The 15,023-nt window shown below is 37.4% G+C and overlaps 1 protein-coding gene across 1 annotated transcript in view; it reads left to right on the forward strand.

The window, feature by feature from the left end:
- Window positions 1-15,023, forward strand: part of LOC117326942 (excitatory amino acid transporter 2-like) — a 121,677-nt gene that overhangs the window by 88,914 nt on the left and 17,740 nt on the right. The window contains exons 3-4 of the mRNA XM_033883744.1: window positions 1,281-1,840; window positions 14,516-14,714. Of these exons, the coding sequence (XP_033739635.1) occupies window positions 1,706-1,840; window positions 14,516-14,714 (334 nt within the window). The 5' untranslated portion in view covers window positions 1,281-1,705. The remainder of the gene's footprint in view (window positions 1-1,280; window positions 1,841-14,515; window positions 14,715-15,023) is intronic.

Raw genomic sequence — 15,023 nt, forward strand, 5'->3', positions numbered from 1 at the left:
ACAGAACATGAACCCAGTCTGTCAGTCAAGCATGACACAGGTAGGGTGCAGACATCTGCTGTGCTAAGCAGACGACAGTTTGCATAATTTAAGAAACATTGTATAAAAAAGTTTATTGTACTAATTGAGAATACAAGTAAAAAAAAAAAAAATGATTGACTAAATTGTAATAAATTGTATTAAAAGTGACGACACACAGCGGTTATAATTAGAATCGTGTGGTAATTAGTTTAGCTGTGTGAAGGAGACATGTTTACCTGTAATTGATGGATACACCTGGTTCAGGAGAAAACTATTCTGACCTCAAATGTTGGTAAACAGGAAGAAGAAGGTTTTAGCCCTGGACGATTTTTTTGTTAAGGTTACCATGATCTTGCTACATAGCGAGACTGGTTTTATATTACAACTATAATGAGTTTGAATTCACAGACAGACTTGTAATCTCACAATTACTTACATAAACAAGCTTTCCTCAACTATAACTTACTTCCCACATTTTCACCTATCTCCTTCCCATTTAAACTATCTCCAATTATTTCTCCTCCCTTTATTCCAATGCAACCTCCTGTCTGCATGGTCCCCAAACCATTCCCCTCTCCACCTATTCCCCCCCACTCCCCCCCCCTATCCCCCTAATCCCCTCCTCCTATCCCCCACTCCCCCCTCCTCCCATCCCCTCCTCCTATCCCCCTCCTCCCTTCCCCAACTCCCCCCTCCTCCTATCCCCCTAATCCCCTCCTCCTATCCCCCTCCTCCTATCCCCCTAATCCCCTCCTCCTATCCCCTCCTCCCTTCCCCCACTCCCCCCTCCTCCTATCCCCCTCCTCCCATCTCCTCCTATCCCCCTCCTCCCCTCCTCCTATCCCCCTATCCCCCTAATCCCCTCCTCCTACCCCCTCCTCCCTTCCCCCACTCCCCCCTCCTCCCATCCCCCTCCTCCTATCCCCCTCCTCCCTTCCCCCCCTCCCCCTCCTCCTATCCCCCTCCTCCCATCTCCTCCTATCCCCCCACTCCCCCTCCTCCCCCTCCTATCCCCCACTCCCCCTCTTATCCCCCACTCCCCTTCTCCTATCCCCCTCCTCCTAACCCCCTCCCTTCTCCCCCTCTCCACCCCCCTCCTATCCACTCCCCCCTCTCCCCCTCCCCTCCTATTGTCATGCTTCATACTTGATAATTAATTACACAGTATGGTAATATTCTGTGAGAAAGCCCCACTGTTCCTAACACGTGTAGTTAAGTGGACAAGAAAATATCACTAATGTATTTTTGTCTCCTTCCAGAGTTTAGCCAGCTGTGTACATAGTAGGATGTATGTGCCTGCCCAGCCACTGTAGCCCTGGATTGCTAAGCTGTCTCCAGTATTAGTAGAGCGCCTCCTCCTCTCTGTCAGCATCTGTAGCAGGGAATACAGCCACTGTGTTACTGTAACACAGATAATCTGCATCCTTAGTACAGCTGATTTGATCTGACAAAACTGGTGTGTGTTAACAGTGATTATCACTCAACACAGTCCTCCAATCAGGCTGGCCTACAACAGTAGAAGATTTTTATCCAGGTTTTTTCATCAGTTGGCATTGACAGTACAGTGCCCTAACTGATATATTGTACCCTACATCGTGGTGACTGAGAGTTAGCGCTCTCTTCAATTGGTGTCTCCTCAATTCACACAGATTTGGAGAAAAAAAAATCTTGGAGAAAAAAAATTATGGCAGAACAAGGGACTACATACACAGAACCTATGGTGGATCAGGTGGACCATAACGACCCTGCTTCTAAAAACAAATTTAAGGCAAACTTCAACAGATTGAGAAAGAGCAATGTTGGAAAACGCTTTAAAAAGGTAAGTAAGTGTCTCCATACTTTACATGTGATGCATTGTAGTTGCTACGGAAACAAAATTATTGTAAAGAATTCAACCGTAAAAATTAAAAAAAATTAATTAAAGTCAAGAATTATTTATGAGCAACAGATAAGGAGAACCAGTTTAAATGGACATTTAAATAAAGATTTTTTTTTTTCTTCCGAGTTTCCTCGATGGTGATAACATAGTTAAAGGCACCTAAGTATGACAAGCCATGGAAAGCCCTGACGACCCTTCTCATGATAGCAAACCATCGCCATAGTAACTATACACTAGATTATTCCCAATAGAGCTATTAGGAGAAACTCCATAGAAAGTGTACTTCAAATATCAAGATATTTGCTGTATATAAGATTACACCCAATTTAGTAGGGGAAGCACCACTCATCACAACATTGGTGTATCGATGTCGGGGCTAAATTGAATAGTGACTTTACCAAGATCTCCCCTTAATAAGGTTTACTAAAAATATATATATTTATATATAGATATAGATGTATTTTTATGACTTGGATACTAGAGTAGAAGATAAGTAGTTTCATTTATGAGTTTTTATTATCCATAATCCCAAGAATTTCTGCTTCAAGTAAGGATGCATTTTTATTTAAGCTAAATATAATCAAAAAGGAGATCGGTATGGAAGAAATTTAAGAGAAATTCAGATTTTAAAAAATAAATAGATCGCTAAATAGAAAAACAGGACACAATTGAATCAACAAAACATTGATACAGAAAATGTGACATTCCACCAGATATTTTTACATTCCTAGAATGCCTTTAGGATTTATGATATTTGGAAAGATCAGGATTTAATATGCCATTAAAAAATGTGAATCCATGAGGATATTGATAAAGAAAATGTGACTTAATCAGGATGTATTTCAGAAAAAGTGAATCTTCAAAATGTACCAGGATTTTTATGGAAAATGTGAATCCATCAGGGTATTAAAGAAACTGAGAATGTGAAATTATCAGCTATTATTCCAGAAAATGTGAATCTATCAGCTGTTATTAAAGAAAATGTGAATCCACCTGGATATTTATAGAAAGTTTGAACCCATCAGCATCAACAGGACATGTGATTCTATTTGGATATCATCACAGATCATGTGACCATTTGATCAAGAAATTCAAATATGTGACAGTCCTTTACAAGGATATTCTTTCAGAATGAGACTAAGGATATTTGTACAGAATATGACTACAAGGATATTTGTACATGATGTGACTATGAGGATATTTCTACATGATGTGACTATGAAGATATTTGTACAGAATGTGACTAAAATAATATTTGTACAAAATATGACTACAAGGATATTTGTACATGATGTGACTACAGGGATATCTGTACAGAATGTGACTATGAGGATATTTGTACAGAATGTCACTACAAGAATATTTGTACATGATGTGACTATGAGGATATTTGTACAAAATGTGACTGAAGATATTTGTACAGAATGAGACTAAAAGAATATTTGTACAGGACGTGACCACAATGATATTTGTACAAAATGTGACCACAAGGATATTTGTACAGGGTGTGACCACACAGATATTTGAACAGAAAGTGACTGAGGATATTTGTACAGAATGTGACTTTGTGGATATTTGTACAGATTGTGACTACAAGGATATTTGTACAGAATGTGACGAAAAGGATATTTGTACAGAATGTGACGAAAAGGATATTTGTACAGAATGTGACGAAAAAGGATATTTGAACAGAATGTGACGAAAAGGATAATTGTACAGAATGTGACTAAAAGGATATTTGTACAGAATGTGACTACAAGGATATTTGTACAGAATGTGACTACAAGGATATTTGTACATGATGTGACTATGAGGTATTTGTACAGAATTTGACTACATGTCATATTTGTACATGATGTGACTATGGGGATATTTTTACAGAATATGACTACAAGGATATTTTTACAAAATGTCACTACAAGAATATTTGTACAGAATGTGACTATGATGATATTTGTACAGAATGCGACTACTACAATTTTTTCTATGTAGTTACGTCAGCATATTATTATAGAGTGAAGACTCTTGTAGGTTTGAGCAAACAAAAATGAATGAGATCTTATACACACAGTTATTTGAACACAAGTTGATTCAGGAGGATATTTGACTACAACGCAGAATCTTTATATGGGAATGTGATTATCACCAGGAATAATTTGTACAGAATAATAATCAGAAAATGTGACACCAACAAGGTACTTAATACAGAATGTTTATTAGGACTGTGATAATTATACAGAATATATTATTGCACCACTACAGTTTTTAAATAGAATACATATGTCTAAGTTTTTTAACTTCCACAAAAAGTTAATCAATCCCAAGTCAATTGCTAATTAATTAATAAAGGCCTTCAATGGCTTTTATTAGTTTCGACTTTTTGAACTTTGCTTCATCAAAAATATATAGCTTGTAATTAACAGTGATAGTTTCGACTTTTCCAAAACTGATCTTATAGCCATACATGTACAGTTAATTACACAGAGAGAGCCTTGTAGGGGAAAATTTTCATCCAAATTTCATAAATATCTTATAATCTACCAATATAATTACCACACAGTGATTTCATTAGCTAATTAGTAGAGATGGGAGCTTAAATGACATTTGTAATGACTACTTTCTGAAGTTGTCCATTTTCTGTTCGTCAGCTATCAGGTTTTTTTCTGAAACAACATCTCCTCCAAAACTGTTAAACAGCATTTAACCAAACTTCTTGGGCTTTGGCAAGGGGATAATATTTATTCAATGAAAAGGGCTGATCTTCCTGGGAATTGAGGCCAAGGTCAAAAGAAGACAAAGTAGTGAATTTACTTTAAATGTCATCTCCTCTGGAACTATTAGGCAGATTTCAAACACATTTCCAAAATTGCCAAGTGAATGATACCTAGCTGTCCCTTTAGCCTGTTGACAGATTACATTCTAATGGCCAATGCAAGTTCTTTACACTTGTAAGGCTTATGAGTTTTGTGACACTTTAACTTTGAGACCAAGAGACTTGCATTTCAAAACTGTATGACCTAGACTCTGGACATTATAAAACTGTATGACCTAGACTCTGGACATTATAAAACTGTAGGACCTAGACTCTGGACATTATAAAACTGTAGGACCTAGACTCTGGACAGTATAAAACTATAGGACCTAGACTCTGGACATTATAAAACTGTAAGGCCTAGAGACTGGATATTATAATACAGTAAGGCCTAGACTCTGGACATTACAAAACTATAAGGCCTAGAGACTGGACATTATAAAACTGTAAGGCCTAGAGACTGGACATTATAAAACTGTCAGGCCTATAGTCTGGACATTATAAAACTGTAAGATCTTGAGTCTGGACATTATAAAACTGTAAGGCCTAGAGTGTGGCCATTATAATATTGTAAGGCCTAGAGTGTGGCCATTATAATACTGTCAGGCCTTGAGTCTGGACATTATAATACTGTCAGGCCTTGATTCTGGACATTATAAAACTGTAAGGCCTAGAGTCTGGACATTATAATACTGTAAGGTCTAGAGTGTGGCCATTATAATACTGTCAGGCCTTGAGTCTGGACATTATAAAACTGTCAGGCCTAGAGACTGGACATTATAAAACTGTAAGGCCTAGAGACTGGACATTATAAAACTGTCAGGCCTTGAGTCTGGACATTATAAAACTGTCAGGCCTAGAGACTGGACATTATGAAACTGTAAGGCCTAGAGACTGGACATTATAAAACTGTAAGGCCTAGAGACTGGACATTATAAAACTGTAAGGCCTAGATGGACATTATAAAACTGTAAGGCCTATAGACTGGACATTATAAAACTGTAAGGCCTAGAGACTGGACATTATAAAACTGTAAGGCCTATAGACTGGACATTATAAAACTGTAAGGCCTAGAGTCTGGATATTATAAAACTGTAAGGCCTAGAGTCTGGACATTATAAAACTGTAGGACCTCGAGACTGGACATTATAAAACTGTAAGGCCTAGAGACTGGACATTATAAAACTGTAAGGCCTAGAGTCTGGACATTATAAAACTGTAAGGCCTAGAGACTGGACATTATAAAACTGTAAGGCCTAGACTCTGGACATTATAAAACTGTAAGGCCTAGACTCTGGACATTATAATACTGTAAGGCCTAGAAACTGGACATTATAAAACTGTCAGGCCTAGAGACTGGACATTATAAAACTGTAAGGCCTAGAGACTGGATATTATAAAACTGTAAGGCCTAGAGACTGGACATTATAAAACTGTAAGGCCTAGACTCTGGACATTAAACTACTATAAGGCCTAGAGTCTGGACATTATAAAACTGTAAGGCCTAGAGTCTGGACATTATAAAACTGTAAGGCCTAGAGACTGGACATTATAAAACTGTAAGGCCTAGAGTCTGGACAGTATAAAACTGTAAGGCCTTGAGTCTGGACATTATAAAACTGTAAGGCCTAGAGACTGGACATTATAAAACTGTAAGGCCTAGAGACTGGACATTATAAAACTCTAAGGCCTAGACTCTGGACATTATAAAACTGTAAGGCCTAGAGACTGGACATTATAAAACTGTAAGGCCTAGAGACTGGACATTATAAAACTGTAAGGCCTAGAGACTGGACATTATAAAACTGTAAGGCCTAGAGACTGGACATTATAAAACTGTAAGATCTTGAGTCTGGACATTATAAAACTGTAAGGCCTAGAGTGTGGCCATTATAATATTGTAAGGCCTAGAGTGTGGCCATTATAATACTGTCAGGCCTTGAGTCTGGACATTATAATACTGTCAGGCCTTGATTCTGGACATTATAAAACTGTAAGGCCTAGAGTCTGGACATTATAATACTGTAAGGTCTAGAGTGTGGCCATTATAATACTGTCAGGCCTTGAGTCTGGACATTATAAAACTGTCAGGCCTAGAGACTGGACATTATAAAACTGTCAGGCCTTGAGTCTGGACATTATAAAACTGTCAGGCCTAGAGACTGGACATTATGAAACTGTAAGGCCTAGAGACTGGACATTATAAAACTGTAAGGCCTAGAGACTGGACATTATAAAAATGTAAGGCCTAGATGGACATTATAAAACTGTAAGGCCTATAGACTGGACATTATAAAACTGTAAGGCCTAGAGACTGGACATTATAAAACTGTAAGGCCTATAGACTGGACATTATAAAACTGTAAGGCCTAGAGTCTGGACAGTATAAAACTGTAAGGCCTTGAGTCTGGACATTATAAAACTGTAAGGCCTAGAGACTGGACATTATAAAACTGTAAGGCCTAGAGACTGGACATTATAAAACTGTCAGGCCTAGACTCTGGACATTATAAAACTGTAAGGCCTAGAGACTGGACATTATAAAACTGTAAGGCCTAGAGACTGGACATTATAAAACTGTAAGGCCTAGAGACTGGACATTATAAAACTGTAAGGCCTAGAGACTGGACATTATAAAACTGTAAGGCCTAGAGATTGGACATTATAAAACTGTCAGGCCTAGACTCTGGACATTATAAAACTGTAAGGCCTAGAGACTGGACATTATAAATCTGTAAGGCCTATAGAGTCATGATATTTTAAATCCTGGATTTCCTGAGTTGTAGTAAAAAAATATCATGGTTTTTACTCATTTTCAAGGTCACACTGACAGATGATTTAAACCTTGAAACAAAATAGTGCCGATTTTAGCATGCTGTTTCCATATGACATGGATAAAACAAATACATGTACATGTCCATTGGGCCTCTTGTCTTGTGCCCTGCTATTTTTTTCTTCTCAAGGACAAATGTTTTCCTTATTCAAATTCCCACAAGTGGATTAAAGATGTCACCACCTTATTCCTACAAACATGAGACAGTCATGCACTTGATATCCTGTGACCATTTATTTATTTTAAGGCTCTGGCCTACTTTTCAGGTTCACATGGATGGGCAGTGGGTGGTGTCAAGTGCATGGGAAAGTTTTCTTGTTTGTGTATGGGGAGGGTGGGGGCGGGGCTTAGACAGGAAGTGAGGCATTGGGTGTCACTTCTATATATACATATTGTGTTTGTTTATGTTTTAAACCTGTTTTAACGGTTGCTGCTGGTGGGAATTTAATTTGGCAAAATTTACATATATTTTTTTGGTATTCAGCTAAAATTAGGGTTTTTGTTATCAATTATGTTAAACTGACACAGAATGAGACAGTTAAGTAACCTTGTGTATCCCTTAAGCTCATCAATGCTTAGCACCAATCATGTAGCACCAACCAATGAGATGAGCCCCAATCATATAAGTTGTGAAAGGAGGTAGCCACCAGCTACTACAAGGAGACCATCAAAGCTCAAAATTTATTTCCATTGTTAGATTTTAAATTGGTGTATTATAGAAAAAATCAGACAAGATTTTAAAAAGCAGGTTTTTTAGTGCTGAGTACAATATTATGACAACAAGAAATTTAAAAAAAAAAAATAATAAAAACAAAAATTGTATGATTTGATTGCTCTAATCAGTGCAATATATAATTATATATATGACTAAGCTTCCTTTGTAATTACAGTTGGTGCCAAATTCATGTGAAAGAGAACTTTAATTAAATCTGGAAAATATAATAGGGGTAATTGATTACAATGTGTGTATATATATATGGAGATGACAATAAGGGTAATAGCATTATGTGTCGGAATGCAATTCGTACAGTCGGTGCATACGAGGGCAAAATTCACACATGGATACTCACAAGCTTTGACAAAGTACAGCATGCAATCATGGTACTTTCAAGTAAAGCAATTACTCTTTAATTTTGACGCATCTATCTGTTGTTAAAGTCGGGAAATTCTGTCAGCGTAATTACTACTGTGAATGTACTTTTTATCGTTTTTAATTCTGTCGGAATCAAGGACCATACCAGGGTAAATTGTCATAGAGATGGAATATGCTCTATAAAATATTGAAGAAGAAAGAACCATTTTTGTCCAGTTTTAGGTGTTAAAACAGTGAAGGAATATCTGTATAGGTAAAAAAAAATGGAGAAGTCATTTGGCAAATTGGATTTGTTTCCTGATAATTGTAGAGCAATCCTCACTTTCTCATAAGCTGGAGATCTCCGAGGCAAAGTGTGACATAGAGGTTCAGCAACGCGCTGGAGTTCACAAAATACCGCGAATTCATTTTGGTTGTCAGTTTCACTTTAGTAAATGTAGTTTGTTTCGTGTGGCATTTGCCACATTTGTTAGATTCCCTACAGGGATAGTGCTTCTCCGATGCTGTAGGTGTTTTCTTGATAAATCACTCGGATCTCCGGCAATCGGAGCAACCCTGTAGAATTAGAAACCCACTGATACATTTGTCCTACAATCTGTACTTTATCGTCGTAATCTTGCAGTAAAAAAAGCGATTCATCAGAATCACTGAAGAAAGGTGCTGAAATCTTAATAATGATGGATGTTCCATGGAAGGAAGTCAACTATACTGTGCTTATTTCCAGATCTCTCAACGCGTACTCGAGTACTCTTGTACTCGTGTAGCTCAACTACATCTGGATTAGTGATTCTGAAGTATCTTTACATGTATCAGACAGCAAAATAAAAAAAAATAACAGTATGTATGTACTTTGATATATAGAAATTTGCTTTAAAATTGATACTTCTGTGGAAAAAAAAAAAATTAAAAGCTACAGACAAATGTATCCGGGACATGGAGAGTCAGATGAAATGGTAATTTTTTTCCTTTTTTTTTTAAAGAGCATGTATGGACAAAAAATATTTTAAAAAGGTGATATTTTTCTTTTCTTTTTCTTTAAAGTATAGACAATTATTTTTTTAAATTATGCAGAAAAAAGTACCAATGACTGAAAGTTTCAGACATCTAGAAAAAAAGATGACTATACGGGAATGTCCCAACTCATACTTTAAGTAACTTACACTTTTACATAATTAAACACATTTATGGCTCATTAAGATAATATAACATCTGCATTCTTTCTGTGCGAGTCATCAATGGGCTAGCTGTCCCCACAGTAACTGTTGCTCTAGATCCTGTAATATGAAGGTTGACTCAATACCTGTGTCCAGAAAATGTTTTAATATAGATAAAAGAATAAGATAATATTTTTCACACCATTTAAGTATTATCTATGCTTTGCCTGCTTTGGACTTATCTCCCTTTATACCCACCCACTACTTATCGTGGCCGAACTTCACGATTTTCATTTCAAATTCCAAGAAAAAGTATTTTTACTGTAGCGGTAGTTTTCTATGCCACAACACGCATCTAAGTAAATTCTGTCACTTGAAAAATTGCTTGTAAAGCATTTAATAATAAAATGTCAACCACTTTCATGTGCTGGCTTAAATTATCTCGAAAATGGGTACAAATTGTTTCTCATCAAATAGCCATGAACCTCTTGCTGTTAATTTTACTATGCCCTGAATAAAAATTTAAAGTATTCAATGCATATAACTGTAACATTTGTATGATCTTAACTACACATATGTAACTATGTATACATGTACATGTGTGATCATATGATCTGAACTACACATGTGCGTGATCATGTGATATAAAGTACAGCTAATATGTGTTATGGTATATATACTACACACATGTGTAATAATGAGACATGTACCACACACATGTAATCATGAGACATGTACCACACACATGTGTAATGATGAGATATGTACCAGACACACATGTGTAATGATGGGACATGTACCACACACATGTGTAATGATGAGATATGTACCAGACACACATGTGTAATGATGGGACATGTACCACACACATGTGTAATCATGAGACATGTACCACACACACGTGTAATCATGAGACATGTACCACACACATGTGTAATCATGAGACATGTACCACACACATGTGTAATGATGGGACATGTACCACACACATGTGTAATGATGGGACATGTACCACACACATGTGTAAAGATGAGATATGTACAACACATGTGTAATGATGGGACATGTACCACACACACGTGTAATCATGAGATATGTACCACACACGTGTAATCATGAGACATGTACCACACATGTGTAATCATGAGACATGTACCACACACATGTGTAATGATGGGACATGTACCACACACATGTGTAATGATGAGATATGTACCACACACATGTGTAATGATGAGACATGTACCACACATGTGTAATCATGAGACATGTACCACACATGTGTAATCATGAGACATGTACCACACACATGTGTAATCATGAGACATGTACCACACACATGTGTAATGATGGGATATGTACCACACACATGTGTAATCATGAGACATGTACCACACACATGTGTAATCATGAGATATGTACCACACACATGTAATCATGAGACATGTACCACACATGTGTAATCATGAGACATGTACCACACACATGTGTAATCATGAGATATGTACCACACACATGTGTAATCATGAGACATGTACCACACACATGTGTAATCATGAGACATGTACCACACACATGTGTAATGATGGGACATGTACCACACACATGTGTAATCATGAGACATGTACCACACACATGTGTAATCATGAAACATGTACCACACACATGTGTAATGATGGGACATGTACCACACACACGTGTAATCATGAGACATGTACCACATACATGTGTAATCATGAGACATGTACCACACACATGTGTAATCATGAGACATGTACCACACATGTGTAATCATGAGACATGTACCACACACATGTGTAATGATGAGACATGTACCACACACAGGTGTAATGATGAGACATGTACCACACACATGAGTAATGATGGGACATGTACCACACATGTGTAATGATGAGACATGTACCACACACATGTGTAATGATGGGACATGTACCACACACATGTGTAATGATGGGACATGTACCACACACATGTGTAATCATGAGACATGTACCACACACATGTGTAATGATGGGACATGTACCACACACATGTGTAATGATGGGACATGTACCACACACATGTGTAATGATGGGATATGTACCACACACATGTGTAATCATGAGACATGTACCACACACACGTGTAATCATGAGACATGTACCACACACACGTGTAATCATGAGACATGTACCACACACATGTGTAATGATGGGATATGTACCACACACATGTGTAATCATGAGACATGTACCACACACACGTGTAATGATGGGATATGTACCACACACACGTGTAATCATGAGACATGTACCACACACATGTGTAATCATGAGACATGTACCACACACACGTGTAATGATGGGATATGTACCACACACACGTGTAATGATGGGATATGTACCACACACATGTGTAATGATGGGATATGTACCACACACACGTGTAATGATGGGATATGTATCACACACATGTGTAATCATGAGACATGTACCACACACACGTGTAATGATGGGATATGTACCACACACACATGTAATGATGGGATATGTACCACACACACGTGTAATGATGGGATATGTACCACACACACGTGCAATGATGGGATATGTACCACACACACGTGTAATGATGGGATATGTACCACACACATGTGTAATGATGGGATATGTACCACACACATGTGTAATGATGGAATATGTACCACACACATGTGTAATGATGGGATATGTACCACACACATGTGTAATGATGGGATATGTACCACACACATGTGTAATGATGGGATATGTACCACACACATGTGTAATGATGGGACATGAAGTCTCAGAAGTTAACTGTGGGAGAGACAGACTGAGCTTCCACACTAATTGTACATACTTGTACAGTGTGGAATGTACAGTAAACAATAGGTATTTATGGTATTTCTTACATACCACACCATTGTCTAATGTTTCTCAGGATATGTATACATACATACATTTACTCTGGTCTTTTTTGATAGACAGCCATCTTTTTTATTTATATTTTGTGATAATAAAACAACATTTACTCATGTACATTTTATATTTTGACATCTCCACGGAAACAATGAGGAAAACAGGCCTCCAAATTTATTTATTTTTTTTGCGATATTTTCCTATAAATATGATCATATGTTTAAGTGGATTCTCTTTTCCATTCAATACAAAATTTAATTAAGCTCTTCAAAAGTGTTATAGTAGCCCACTGGAGATTTGCTAAGCTGAGACATCGGATATTGATTTCATAATCTCATACGGGTTTGATAAGAATTGCTCAACTAAATTTTAATACTAGACTATCTCCCACTTAAATCATAAAAACTAAAACCATAAAGCTCAATAATGTATGTATTTATAACTTTAATATTCTAGAGGCAGGGGACCAGTGTAGGAAAAGGAATATTCCTTTAATATATTACATGATGGTGTGTGTTACTGAAAAGTATGGGTCCGCGGTGGCCGAGTGGTTAAGGTGTACCGACACTTTAACACTAGCCCTCCACCTTTGGATTGCGAGTTCGAAACCTACGTACTGCAGTTGCCAGGTACTGACCATAGGCCGGTGGTTTTTCTCCGGGTAATCCGGCTTTCCCACACCTCCAAAACCTGGCACATCCTTAAATGATCCTGGCTGTTAATAGGATGTTAAACGAAATAAAACTGAAAACTGGAGAAGTTCCTTACACAACTAAATACAAAATATTCTCCATGTTTCCTTTTTTTCACATGATCTTGTTTTTTGTTGTATCCAAAAGCCATCAATTCATTGAATGAAAATCAGGTCACATTTTTCTGGTGTCTCTGCCAAATTTCGATCTGGTAGTCCACATGTCACTTTTTTCCATTTCTTGTTTAAAAATTAACGATAGACATCGCCGGACATCATGTACGTACAGCTGTATAGAGGGACGTAGGCTTAATTGAATTGTATTGACAATAGTCTGCTATATGAATATGACACGTGCAAAAAATAACAAATACCAATGATATAAGTTCACATTTTATTGTCAAATATACAGATAATCGAGGTATGAATCAGGGGAAGCAAATCTTACTGATTTCTGTGCAAAACTATTTATATGCTAATTACGCGAATGTGATTGATCTCGAAAATTATCTCCACACGTATAGTTTAGACATTGAAATCTCAAAATTAACCCCCCCTTAAAAATTACCATGTTTACAGTCAGTATATATTATTTGAATAAAGTTGCTTATATTGGATCTATATATATATAATGCTCTTCCTAAAACTACACACCGAGCGACATGGTATATATTTTTGTATTCTAAAAATAATTTCAAAAGGACTTTTGCTGCTAATAAATGTTTTCATCCGGAAATCCTGTAATACGAAAAGTTGTGAAAATAGAAGGTTATGTATATTTCAAAAATATATATTTTACGTATACTTTTGGTTTGGTTTTGTTTTGTTTAACGTCCTATTAACAGCCAGGGTCATTTAAGGACGTGCCAGGTTTTGGAGGTGGAGGAAAGCCGGAGTACCCGGAGAAAAACCACCGGCCTACGGTCAGTACCTGGCAACTGCCCCACGTAGGTTTCGAACTCGCAACCCAGAAGTGGAGGGCTAGTGATAAAGTGTCAGGACACCTTAACCACTCGGCCACCGCGGCCCCTATTCTCAAGACACATTTGTTGTTGTTTTGTTGGGATTTAACCGATTTTATTTTCTACATCAGGCAGGATCATGGGGGAAAGACAACCTGCTGCTCATTCTCACGATAGCTGGGGTAGTGATGGGACTCATCCTCGGCTTCGCCCTCAGAGTCGTAGAACCATCAGACCAAGCCAAGATGTTGATTGCATTCCCTGGAGACATCCTGATGCGGATGCTGAAAATGTTGATTCTTCCTCTCATTGTGTCGTGCATGATAACAGGTATGTGGAATTATAAACACAGGTACAGACAAGGGGAATAACTCTAGTGATTAGTACCCACAATGTACAGACAAGGGGAATAACTCTAGTGATTAGTACACACAATGTACAAACAAGGGGCATAACTCTAACTACCAGTTATTAGTACAAACAATGTACAGACAAGAGGCATAGCTTTAATATATAGACAATGTACAGACAAGGGGCATAAATCAAACTACCAGTAATACGTACACACAATGTACAGACAAGGGGGTGTAACTCTAACTACCAGTAATGCGTACACACAATGTACAGACAAGGGGCATA

This window comes from Pecten maximus, chromosome 5 (assembly GCF_902652985.1).
Source record: "Pecten maximus chromosome 5, xPecMax1.1, whole genome shotgun sequence".
Lineage (NCBI taxonomy): Eukaryota > Metazoa > Mollusca > Bivalvia > Pectinida > Pectinidae > Pecten > Pecten maximus.